The sequence below is a fragment of the Leucopleurus acutus genome, assembly GCF_964270905.1.
Source record: "Leucopleurus acutus genome assembly, chromosome: 16".
NCBI classification, from domain to species: domain Eukaryota; kingdom Metazoa; phylum Chordata; class Mammalia; order Artiodactyla; family Delphinidae; genus Leucopleurus; species Leucopleurus acutus.
The window spans coordinates 9,945,317-9,957,837 of record NC_139158.1 but is presented as its reverse complement, the minus strand read 5'-3'; the positions used below and the strand labels follow the sequence as shown (position 1 = coordinate 9,957,837).

At 55.7% G+C, this 12,521-nt stretch overlaps 1 protein-coding gene across 3 annotated transcripts in view; it reads right to left on the bottom strand.

Moving 5' to 3' along the window:
• Nucleotides 1-12,521, bottom strand: part of GTF2IRD1 (GTF2I repeat domain containing 1) — a gene marked incomplete at its 5' end in the record, with an annotated part of 77,391 nt that overhangs the window by 42,090 nt on the left and 22,780 nt on the right. For all 3 annotated transcript variants that reach the window (XM_082857694.1, XM_082857693.1, XM_082857695.1), the window contains 7 exons: nucleotides 714-897; nucleotides 2,003-2,068; nucleotides 2,975-3,022; nucleotides 9,927-10,016; nucleotides 10,596-10,676; nucleotides 11,116-11,153; nucleotides 12,060-12,168. In XM_082857694.1, the coding sequence (XP_082713820.1) occupies nucleotides 714-897; nucleotides 2,003-2,068; nucleotides 2,975-3,022; nucleotides 9,927-10,016; nucleotides 10,596-10,676; nucleotides 11,116-11,153; nucleotides 12,060-12,168 (616 nt within the window). The remainder of the gene's footprint in view (nucleotides 1-713; nucleotides 898-2,002; nucleotides 2,069-2,974; nucleotides 3,023-9,926; nucleotides 10,017-10,595; nucleotides 10,677-11,115; nucleotides 11,154-12,059; nucleotides 12,169-12,521) is intronic.

The following is a 12,521-nucleotide window of genomic DNA, read 5'->3' as shown; positions in this document are numbered from 1 at the left end:
TGGCCGCTGGGCCTGCGCGTCCGGAGCCTGTGCTCCGCAGCGAGAGAGGCCACACAGTGAGAGGCCCACGTACCACAAAAAAAAACCCAAAAACACAAAACGGTTCACCCCAGGTCCTCCCTCATCTTTTAAAAATTCAGTAGCTGGCTCCACCTCCTCCAAAGGGACTTTATATCTGAGCCGCACACAGGCTGAGCCGGCACACAGGCTGGATACACTGGAGCTCCCTGGGTCCTCGCTGACAATTTATATCTGAGCCGCACACAGGCTGGACACACTGGAGCTCCCTGGGTCCTCGCTGACAAAAATCAGATGCCCGAGGAAACAGAAGAGACTCTAAATGCCAATGCCTGATTTTCCAGTCCTGGGGTCATGGGGCACTGTCCTCAGCCTGGATGCCCCCTGGCCCAGAGGTGCTCAGAATTACCCAGGAGATCAAGCTGGCGGGTGTTCTCCCAGTCTACACCTGGGTAAACTGGGGGCTGTTCTCGTGGGACTGAGAGGGCGTCAGTCTAGTTGCTTAAGGTCCTTCAGGCCTGGGCTGGGCGTGGGCAACCTCGGGCCTGCTCAACTGAGGCCAAACCTCATCGAATGCCCTATTTTTTTTTTAAAAAAAAGCCTTTCCCAGTCTGAAGAGGAAGATGGCTACTTGGCGCAGCTCCTGGGCGCCGGGCAAGCCTGGAAGGGCTCCCGTGGACCCGGCCGGGCCTTACCTCTTGATGACGAACTGGATGCTGTTGCTGGCCTCCAGGATCTTCCGGAGCTTGGCGATCCCGAAGCAGTTGGGCCTGCGGAGGGAGATGCCTTCAGGCAGCCCCACCACAAACAGCTCCTCTGGGTACATCAGGAACTTGGAGTAGGGCACCTTGACAGGCTCCGAGATGCCAATGGCCTTGGCTGCAGAGATATGGCTGCTGTAGGGCCACCCAGATCTATGGGGCCACGAGCCTCAACTCCCACCTCCCATGTCTGCATGGGGGGGCCGCAGGTGCTGGAGCCCTTTTGAAACTTAGCCCTTAGTTGAACCCTCCTGACCCTCCTGAGGTAAGTACTGTTAGCCCCAGGCTGTGGGTAAGAGACCCAGAGCCCAGAGGGGATGTGACCTGTCTCAGGTCTCAGAGCCCCAGAGCTGGGGGATGTGAACCCAAGGAAGTGGGTAAGACCTACGCTCAGTTCATGCCCTCATACCCAGGCAATGCAGGAGAAACTGCTGACAGCTGGTGAGACCTGGCATCGGCTCCACCCAAGTCCACGTGTCCCCGTGCTGCCAGAAAGGCCCTCCAGAGGGTCCCCCTGCCACCATAAATAACCCCAACCCCCTGCATGGCCCAACACCACGCCTTGGGAACCAGAGACATCTGAGGCCCAGGCCAGGCACTGCCGCTCACTAGTTCTGGGGCCTAGGACAAGCCACATCACTTCCCCAGGCCTCATTTTCCTCATCTGTAAAATGGGCATTAGGACACAGGCGTTTTGTGAGACGGGATGGGAGAACTCATGGGAAGCACCTCGCCAGTGCCTGGCCAACCACAAGGGCTGAATGAAGAGCAGGCTTCTCCCTGCCTCCCTGTTTTCTTTCCTGGTCTTTCTAGTAGGAAAGACCTTGTTATCCATCTGGCCTCCTGAGGACCCTGAACGAGGGTGTCTGTGGGTACAGAGGGGCAGTGACAGCAGTCAGAGTGGCCTCTGTAAGCTGAGGCTGAGGCAGACCACGAGTCAGTGTGAGCCTGTTGAAGGAGGAGGTGGGGACGCTGCGTTTCAGAGGGTGGGGTTCTCTGGCAGTGCCGCGGTCTCCCAGGGAGGGAGGTCTAGAGCTGAGGAAGGGGCAGGATGGCAGGCCCTGTGGAGCCCCGGCCCTTTCCCAGTTGGTCCCAGCCCTTCCGGCCCCTCCCTCCTCTGTCTCGGTTCCAGGAGCAGCTGGGATGGGGGATCAGACCCTCTGAAAACAGGGCAGCTGGAGGGACGCCTGGACGCCCTCGACCCTACCCGGCTCCCCGCTCACCGTATCGCGTGTTGAAAAGCAGCTCCACCTGCTTCCGCAGAGGCCGGATCACGTCACCATGACTGTCTGAAAGGCAAAGAACAGTTTGGTGAGCCTCCCCAGTGGCAGCAGGACCCTGCTTCTCAGCTCATGTCCTAGGTCTGCTGGCACCAAGAATGACCCTGTGCTGGGACCTTGGAATGGGGAAGGGTAATGGTGGCAGGTAACCTACTTCCTCAGAAGTGGCATCCCTGCAGACAGGTCCACAATTCTGGGGCTCAAATACCTGCTTGTGAAATCGGATCTAGGGCATTACCAGGACTGAATGGAAGGTTTTGAGGCCTAAGAATGACCATGGGCCTTTCTATGTGAATGTCACGCTAGACCAGCACCGTAAGTGACTTTGCTAGCTTGTGAACTCTAAGCCTGCAAATTGAGTATGCTGCCACTAGGTGGCAGTGGATGTTGATTAAAACTTCAGAGTTCCTCCCCTGCCAGGCTGGGTTTGGGATTGGGAAAGTGACGCTCCTCTCCTCTGACACCCACTCATTCCGTTCCAGGGGTGGAAACAGACCCATCCTCACCTTGATCTCCCTGCCTGTCCTACTCCCACCCTCCGCAGGGTGGGAATGAGCAGTGTTCCTGAGACTGAACATGTCTATTGGACACAAAGCCAATTTTGTGCTTTCAGGCCTAAATTCGACTTGCTCAGGAAGACTCAGCCTTAAAACCTTTGTGGAAAGAGGCAGGGTGTATATAAAAACAAAATAAGAAAGGCTTACAATTTCCTTTACCAGAAAGAGCTGCTTCTACCTCTGACCGTGTACCTCTTAGTTCTACAAGACAGGTCTATAAACCTCCTCCCAACTCAGGCAGCCCACAGGACACCCACCCCCAAACCCGGTGTTGGGAAGAGACAAAAAGGAGATGCAGGACTGGGGAGGGGAGGAGACGTGGGGGGGGGTGAAAAATGGGGGGTGAACAGTGCCTCACCCTCCACAGGCCTCTCCTCAGGCCGCGGGTCCTCGCTGGGGCCTTTGTCTGAAAAAGAGGGTGCCAGGCAGCCATGTTCATCATCTCCTGCACCACCAAAGTCAGGGCAGACAGGTGGGGAACGGCAGGCCCAGACTCTGGAGCACGGCATGGTGACTCCCAAATGGGATCGTGGACCCCAATTTTGCACAAGCACCTGCCCTCGCCTCCATGTGAGTTTCAGAGACCAGATATGCTGTGACATTTGGTAAACACCCCGTGGAGACCAGCCCTGCACCAGCCTGTCCTTCCATCTGCTGACTGCCAGGTTCTGTTCTAGGCACTGAGGACACACGGGAACAAGACAAAGCCTTGTCCTCCTCGTGTGATGTCAAACATTACATACGATGCCAGATGGCAGTGATGCCGTAAAGAAAAACAGAGGGAATTCCTTGGCGGTCCAGTGGTTAGGGCTCCACGCTTCCACTGCAGGGGGCAGAGGTTCTATCCCCAGTCAGGGAACTACGATCCCACATGTCAGGTGGCATGGCTGGGTAAGGGGATGGAGGAAAGGCAGGTGGGGGCGTGGAGCCATCTAGGGTCACATGGTCCCAAAGCATCTGACAAGATGACACTGGCTCTGGCCTGGGCACAAGGGGCCCAACCTTGTCCCCAGGTGGCCGTCCAACAGGCAGCAAGGTCGTGGCACAGTGAACAACAGGGGAGGTGAGGGCTCAAGCTATACAGGGGAGGGGTGAGACTGGCTTTGGGGGGCCGAGGGGGGGTACACCTGGGCTGGACCCAAGTGTCCAGGGAAAGCAGTGGGGTGGGAGAGGGACACAGGCAGGGAGGGGGGAAGTGTGTGTGGGGAGGGTGGTGGCAAACTCAGAGATGGAGGATTTCCACAGCAGGATGAACTCCAAGTGCGGACAGTGGAAGTGGGGTGCAGGGGGTGGGGCACAGGCCGATCGGCGGGCTGCAGGGCCTCCATCAGCAGCAGCTCTTTGGTGCCAAGAGCTGGAGGAAGGTGTGGGGACTTTCAACACTTGAAAGAACCAGAAGGAAACTGCGACTTAGGAAGTTTGCTGTGCGTTTGCCAGGTGCTTTCCCAGGCAGGGCTAACCCTTAAACAGCCCTTCTCAGCCCCTGACACAAGGCTGACCTGGTGAGGGGTGGAGAAGTCGGACCTGGGTCTGCTCTTGGCCAGCCGGTGGGGAGGATGCTCGGTGATGAGGGATGCAGGGATATTCCAGATGGGATAGTGATTGGAATGGAAAGGGGCTGATCCTGGGAGAGCTGCCCATGGTCAAGGCCCACTCACGGACGGAGGGAAGGGGAGCCTGCATCTGGGATTGCCAGACAAGCCTAAGCCTTGGGGCTCAGACCGGAAAGTTCTGGAAGATTTCATCTATGCTCAGCCTCTGACTTAAAAAGGGCCAGGCCTGAGCTTTCGGCCTAAATTTTCCTCATGGCAATAAGTACACTATGGGCCCACCTGACTCTGCCTGGAGGCTTTTTTCTGGCTGTGGGAGCAGACCAGCAAGGTACAAGGGCTGGGATCAATGCCTGGAAAGAGCTCTCAGCCAGTGATGGAGGGCAGATCACCAGCCCAGCTCCCAGCTTCCTCAGCTGCGTTAACTCAGGTGTGTGATTTATGTGGGCTCCCGTGGTCCCTCAGCTCAGCTGCCCACAGGGGTGACGGGCCTGACGGCACTGCTGTCCTGTCCAGTCCCCCTTCGTACCAGGACTGCCCTTCCCGGACTCTCCTCCCAAATGAATGAAGGCCCCTGTCTCAGGGGAAGCCCCTGGGGGATCCCAAACTCACCAACTTCATCTTTGCCATTTCTAGACAGAGAGGGGCAGACAGGAGGAGAGGAGTCTGGTGGGGACAGAGGGACAAGCAGTGCTGCCAGGGAGGGTTCCCTGAATCAGGGAGCTGGATCTGTCTCAGGGCGGAGGGAGATGCCCAGATGTCACAGTGGCAGCACCGATCAAGTTCACGAAATGGCTTGAGAGGAACAAGAGGGGAGACCGGGAAGTCTGTCCCCGCTCTGAGCTGTCCGTGTGTGCAGGGCCACCCCCAGGCGGTAGCTACAATCGGAGAGCCAGGCAGATGACCGGACCCAGACACCCACAGGGAACCAGCTCAGCTCTGTGGCTCCACTAAGGAGGGGTTTCTGCCAGCCGTTGTTGTAGGACCCTGAAAACAGAAGGAAGCGGGGCCGGGTCCTCTCCCGGGGGGCGGGGGGCTCTTTCAAAGGCAGCAGGAGATGATGACCTATGTACTTTGGGGGCCCTAATTCCAAACGTGAGAAAGTTGCCTGCTTTCCCCCCCCGCCCCCTGGCATGGTGCGGGGCTACTCACCCTGAACAAACCCGTCCATGTGCTCACTGCCTCCCCATTTTCAACCTTGGTAAACGATCGAGGGCATGACCAGAGATGCCCAAGGCACCAGGTGAGCAAACGAGGGATGATTTGTACAATACAGTAACACCACCAGCTGGGAGAAGCCTTTCCGATAGAAATCGCTCCATGCTGGTCCACGGCCCCCCAACCCCAGGGGCCTCCACAGATCGGGACCCCCTTGGTCTTCTTTTTTTTTTAATTTATTAAATTTCTTTATTTTTGGCTGCGTTGGGTCTTTGTTGCTGCGCACGGGGCTTTCTCTAGTTGCGGCGAGCGGGGGCTCTCTTCGTTGCGGTGCGCGGGCTTCTCATTGCGGTGGCTTCTCTTGTGGAGCGCGGGCTCTAGGCGCGCGGGCTTCAGTAGTTGTGGCCTGAGGGCTTAGCTGCTCCATGGCGTGTGGGATCTTCCCGGACCAGGGATAAAACCCATGTCCCCTACACTGGCAGACGGATTCTCAACCACTGCACCTCCAGGGAAATCCCCCTCGGTCTTCTTAATTCTGCTCTGAATGCAGCCAGGTGACATGCGACTTCTGAAAGACCAGGCCACACTGTCAGCTCATCCTGAGCCTTTGGTCCACTACACTCCCCACAGTTACCGGATTGCTTCCAATTCCACTCATGCCCAGCCCGTGCCTGACAATCTTCTTTCTTCATTACCAAGGTATTAAAAGTACATCGCAACTGATTCAGGGAGTGACAAAGATTGATCACTTAACCTAACATAGCTACTTTTTGGATATTTTCCGCCCCCCAAAACAGTGATCATGTTTTCAACACAGTTGTAAACACCATCAGCTTCGTGTCTTCTACAGTCTCCCTCGTTGCCTCTTTTTAGTGGCTAATAGTCCATCAGGAGGATGCCGTTAACAGCTCCCTGACAGCTGAACGAGCTTGCTGCAATCTTGCATGGTCATCATTAACGCTGGCATGAACATCTCCGTGCAGGAAACACTTCACATTTCAGACAATTTCCTCGGACCGGGTTCCTGCTGGACGTAGTGGGGAGAGGGTGGTGGTGCTCATTTTTACGGCTCTTCAAGCAGACACATTTCCCTAAAAAGCAATTTGCCCATTTGCGTTCGTACCAGCACCAGGTCTGTGCCCATTTCCCCATGCGCTCAGCCAAAGCTCTGTTCAGTTAAAAGGTGCAAGAGATGCCCCTTTGTTCAAGCCCCTGTTTCTCTGTGGCTGCATGCGTTTGTTTACTGTCTGTCTCTTCTTCTGTGGCAGGCACTGGGATGTACTGACTACTCAGATCCCCTTCAAGGAAGAGCTTGTTGGCCTAGCAGCAGGGAGTGTGGTCAGCGGGCAGCTGCCCCTTCAAGGACTGCCCTTCCAGGGTGGCCCGCATCTCGTGACTGATTGAGGTGGAGGTATAAAGGCCAGGATATCCAGTGCAACTGGGAGCAACTCTGAGGGGCCTTTCTGGCTCCGAGCTCCCCGTGGGGTTGGTGGACGTGTTGCTGCAGCCAGATCATGGCTTGCCTTCCCCCTCGTCCCCCTTGTGCTTCTGTCCCCTCCCTTACATAGGTGTTGATCCCAACGGCAGCCCCTAATAAAAACCCCACACATTAAACTCCATCTCAGAGACTGGGCCCCAGGGAACACAACCCAAGACACACGTCCTGGGGCTGTGAATTTTTCTTGTGCGTTTCAGCCCAGTGTTCTGGTCTGTCAAGGCCATGGGGAACACCATTCTTAGATGGACTGACCATTCCTCCCCAAGGATCTGCAAATTGCATAATCTTGCTGCCTAAGGTCCCTTTATCCAACTAACTGACAAATGTTTGAGGAAGGACCAAGCCCTCCAGGACAACAGGGGAAACCTTCCCCATGTGGAGGCTGGGGTCCCCCTGCAGCCCTCCCTTTTTTTGCTTGAAATTCAAATAACTTTTATTTAAATTGAAAACAATACTTAAAACTGCATTTAGAGTCAAAACCTTTTTTTTTTTTTTTTTTGGCGGTCCGCGGGCCTCTCACTGCTGTGGCCTCTCCCGCCGCAGAGCACAGGCTCCGGACGCGCAGGCTCAGCGGCCATGGCTCACAGGCCCAGCCGCTCCGCGGCATGTGGGATCTTCCCGGACCGGGGCACGAACCCGCGTCCCCTGCATCGGCAGGCGGACTCCCAACCACTGCGCCACCAGGGAAGCCCAAAACCCTTTTGTTTATAAAAATCATGAGGCGCTTCCGCAGCTGGAGGGTCATCTGGAGATCTCGATGTCGTATGAGCCAACTCCGTCCCATGGATGACCCCACAGTGGGTCCCCTCTGATGGCTCCCAGTCGCCCATGTAGAAATCTGTTCCAGAACTGTGGCCTGGGACTAACGCACGGTCCACCTGTTTGCAATTGGGGCAAAACCTCATCTCCAAGTCTATCTCTGTTGTCAGCTCATCTGTGTCCGCTGGGACTTCTCACGTCCTATGCACGTCTTAGGTAGTATCCATAGAGCACACTCACCCACAGCAGCTCTGAGGACCCTTTATATCTCCTTGTTGAACCGGACTCCCAGGTCCTCCTCACTCTTTCCTGTTTCCAGACCATTCTCCCTGACAGAGAAGACGGAAGCAGACGAGGAGCAGAGAGATTCTGCCTTTGTTCTGTCACCAATTAACGCGGCACCACCCATCTGGGCCTGTAGGAAACCTTCTTATTTATTTTTCCAGTCACTTGTTTATTTTCGGTAGGGGACATGTTAAAAAGTGCAGTAAAGCATACAGAATATTACCACAAACACTCATGGACCTATCAGCCGGAATGAATACACATTAGCATTTTGTCATAGTTGCACACGATTTTTAAAAATAAAACATTAGCAATACTATTGTTACGTCTCCAAACTTACAGAAATGCCATATTGTCTATATCCTTCTGCACTTGCTTTTCACATTGAACATTATGAGGTTTCTTCACACTGTGCATTTAAATACACCTCCCATGCTTTTGCACAGTATCCTTAAGCAATACCCATCCCTCTCCCCTCCTAATCAAGCCCACACCAGACATCACAGGCAAGGGAAACAAATTCCAGTCATCTTCCTAAAGTTTCCTGCCCTGGCCCTGCATCCCTTGTTACACAGCCTTCCAAACTCAAATCATCTAAGTACTAATATCGTTTTCTGCCATGTCCGCAAACCTTCTATAATTTACATACTATTTGTCTTTATAATGATTCACTTACAAAAATTTTTTTTTTATTTTTTGGCTGTGCCACGCGGCACGCGGGATCTTAGTTCCCCAACCAGGGATCAAACCTGCGCCCCCTGCAGTGGAAGCGCGGAGTCTTAACAACTGGACCGCCAGGGAAGTCCTAGAATGATTCACTTTCTAAAAACATTAACTACGTGTAATAATTCTTACTTCTTATTATCAATAATAACATCTGTTGAGAATGGTTGGAGCTGAGAGTTGGGCATGTGAGATTCATTAAGCTATTCTTTTCAACTTCGGGTGGTTTTGAACATTTCCAAAATAAACGTTCATAAACAAAACACACAGAACCCTACCCTCTCCCTGCTGCTATCCACCTGCCCAACCATTCCTCTTGCCTAAATTATCGTCAGAGTCTGTTTCTGTCCTTGTCCCCAGACCTTCTGCAGTCTGTTCTCAGCTCCACGGTCAGAGTAAACACCGTTAAAATGTACTCCATTAGCGCCACCCCCGCACTGGTTCCTGTCTCTTCAGAGTTAAGTCTCCAGTCCTTCCTCTGATGCACACAACCCTGCATAACTCACCCACCACCTCCCTTTCCGCACCTCACTCTGTTCCAGCCACCCGGCCTCCTTGCTGTTGCCGAGACATGCTGGGCATAGTGCACCTCAGGGCCTATGCCCATGCTGCTCCCTCTGCCTGGAAAGTTCTGCCCTGATATCCACACGGCTCCTGCCCGCACCTCCTTCAGGTCTTTGCTCCAATGTCATTTTCTCAGTGAGGTCCTCTCTGACCACTCAATACCTGTAATAACCACCCCTCCTGCCCCTGATACTTCCCCTCCTGGCCTTGTGTCTCCCTATAACACTTACCACCATCTGACTTTCTATTTTTCTTTTTTCCTTTTTTTGGGGGCCGCACTGCACAGCTTGCAGGATCTTAGTTCTCTGACCAGGGATCAAACCCGGGCTCCTGGCAGTGAAAGCCTGGAATCCTAACCACTGGACCGCCAGGGAATTCCCCTATTTTTCTTATTGATTTGCTTATTACCTGTCTCCCTGCACTGGGATGTCAGCCCACAAGGGCGGGGACTTTGGTCTGTCGGGTTCACTGCTCTGTCCCCAGCACCTTGCATGGGACCTTGTACATAGTAGGTGCTCAATAAATAGTTACTGACTAAATAAACAAACTTATCCAAATGGGAGCTCCTGGGAAAGACAGAGTAACCAGACTTAATATTAACTCAAGGCCTATTTCAAGTTTTCAGAAAGGAACCTGGCCGGGATGGGGGAGCCAGGCATATACTGAGTTTCTTCCAAGGGGGACAGTCAATACCAAGAAAAGTCTAGAGGCTTCCTGGCCCACCCCTCTCCCTGTTACATCCCAGGGAGGTGGGTCCCCAGCCCACTTCTTACCAGTCAGCATCTCCATCCCGTAACCGGAATCTTCCGAGGGCACATGTCCAGGCATTGAGTCTGTCATTTCCTCAGAGGTTGGGGAAGGGTCTGGAGGCAAAACTCCAAATGACAACAGCATCTTCTGTCTGTCCCACCCCGTCACGGTCCCTCAGGGACCTCCCAGCTCAGCGTGCCCACAGAGCAGGACCCTTAAGGAAGGAGGGTAGCTGTGCCGGAGGACAGCAGGGACCCAAGGGGCCTGGAGCCTGTGGTTGCCCCATCCTGAGCCTCCAGAGGACAAGTACATGCCCCTCTTCACAGATGCGGAAACTGACGCTCAGAGGGACCCAGGTCTGGAGTCAGACTCAGATCCTCTTACTCCAATGACCTTTTCTTCTCCCCCGCAGCCTCTCAAATCCCAGGGAAGCCAGGCCAGAGAGGTGAAGGCTGGGGGGACCTTTAGGAAGGTCGGAGCTGAGACCGGACCCCCAGCCCAGAGGGCAGATGTGGCTACAGAAAGCACACGCAACGCTGCAGCCTTTCACGATCAGACCAGAGAAACAGCGGCCTGGCGACCCCTTCTTGGCCGGGACAGGGGCTCCAGAGACAGAACACGACAGCCCGGGAGGGGACACGGTGGTGCTCGACCCCTGTACCTTCAGGCGGGGTGGCAGGATCAGCCCTTACCTGGGACAGTGACCTGAATGATATCTAGATCCTCTGGCTCTATTTTGATGGGTCTCAGCCCACCCAGCTCCCCAGAGGTTCCTGTGGGGGGAAACGAGGGATCTGGTCAAGTGCGGGCGTGAGCTCGGCCGGGCAGGGGAGTCATTCTTGAACATTCTCCTGTCTGTGACTTGTTAGTAGTGCCAGGAAAAGTCACGTCAGCCCTGGTGTCTGAGCTATAGGTAGATACAACGTATAGACCTGGCAGCTGAGGCCTGCATCGCCAAGGATGTGGAGACAGAGGTGATACCCGAATCCAGGTCTCCCACAAAGCCACCCACATCCCACCTGCCCCTCCCGGCCCCCAGCGAGCTCCCAGCATGCTCTGCGGCCTGGGGGAGGGTCAGGGGACGGGGTGGACGGAGGACATTCATGAATACCCAGGCTCATGGTCTGAGCCGGCCTCCTCCCCAGAGCTGCTGAGTGGGGCTGGTGGACGCCCTCCCACCCCAGACACGCGCAGTGGGGTCCAGCTCCTCACCTGGCCCACAGTCTTCAGAGAGACTGCTTTTGTCCGACCTGTGGGAAGGAAGCCGAGAAATGACATGGCATCAGCCCCAGCTTTCCCCCTCCAAGCAGTCAGGGGCCCACGGCGGCTGCCAATTCAAAATGCACCCCTGACCACATCTGCTCCCATCCCAGCGGGATCCACGCCGCTCCCCCCCTACGCCAGCAATACCCCCAGTGCCCCGTCTCCCGGACAGCAGTCTCCTGGCTGCCCCAGCCGAGCTCCTGATCTGTACCCTGGGGTGACGTGCTGGGCGTCCACCTTGCCCACCAGCTGGGAGCTCCTGAGGCCTGGGACTGGCCAGTCTAGGAGCCCCACCACTTAGTGCAGTAGGGGTTTGATCAGTGCTTGTTGGGGGCACTGAGAGCTGTAGGGACCACCTGCCTGGAGAGGGTTAAGGAGTCTGGGGAGGGGCTTGGGGAGTGAAGCTGGGCAGGACCCTGGGATGGAGGATTCGGTTCATTCATAGAACAGTCGGGGAGGCCTGGGCTGGACGTGGGGATTCCGGGATAGATGGCCCGTCCCTGGCCCCCAGGAGCCCAGGGCCTGGGTGGGGGGCACTGGTGAATGGCGACCAGGCCATGAACTGAGTGCGAGGCCTCGTGGACATGCAGGGCAGATTCCTGACCTAGTCTGGGTGCCAGGGAAGGCTTTTCAGACTAGATAACGTATGGCTAGATCCCAAAGGGTGACGAGAATCCTCCAGGTGGAAGAAAATTGGCGAAATCTCTGTTCTCCTTCTGGGTCCCTTTAGATTCTCCCTGGCCCACAGTGGGGTGAGGCGTACAGGTGCCTGTGCGGGATAACCCTGTGCGGGGTGTCCAGGTGGAGTGAGACGCTGGGCCTAGCATCCTCCAGCCAGCCCTAGGCCTCGCTCCTCCCTGCAGAGCTGGCGCAGAGCCGGGGTGTGGCCTTACCGAGCAGTCCCAGCCAGGTCCAGGACGGCAGCACGGGAGACCTCCGCAGAGATGTCCTCGGGCGGGCTGGCTGGCTCCAGCTTTGTGGGGTCTTTGGTAAACTTGTTCCCTGGGGGGAGAGCCAGGGAGGGGCAGGGTGGTCAAGGCGAAGGTTCTCCAGCCTCCTCTGCCTGCGGGGCACCCAGCAGGGGCCTCTGGGGGAAGCTCCTGGGGGCACCCCTCAGGTGTGGTCTGGCCTCTGTCCCTCCTTCTTGTGGCCTCCATGTCCAGCCAAGCCAGGAAGGGGTCCAGGGAGAGATGCCTCCCCTGGGATGAGGAATAAGGATGACGGGGATCTCAGAGGATTTGGCAGGAGGAAGAAGCCAGAAACGGCTGTCCTGACCTCAGGACAGGGGCTATGCTATTGGGGCTGAGGGAGCCCTTGGGAAAGGGACCGAGTCTCTCCCAAGGCTGTACCATGGG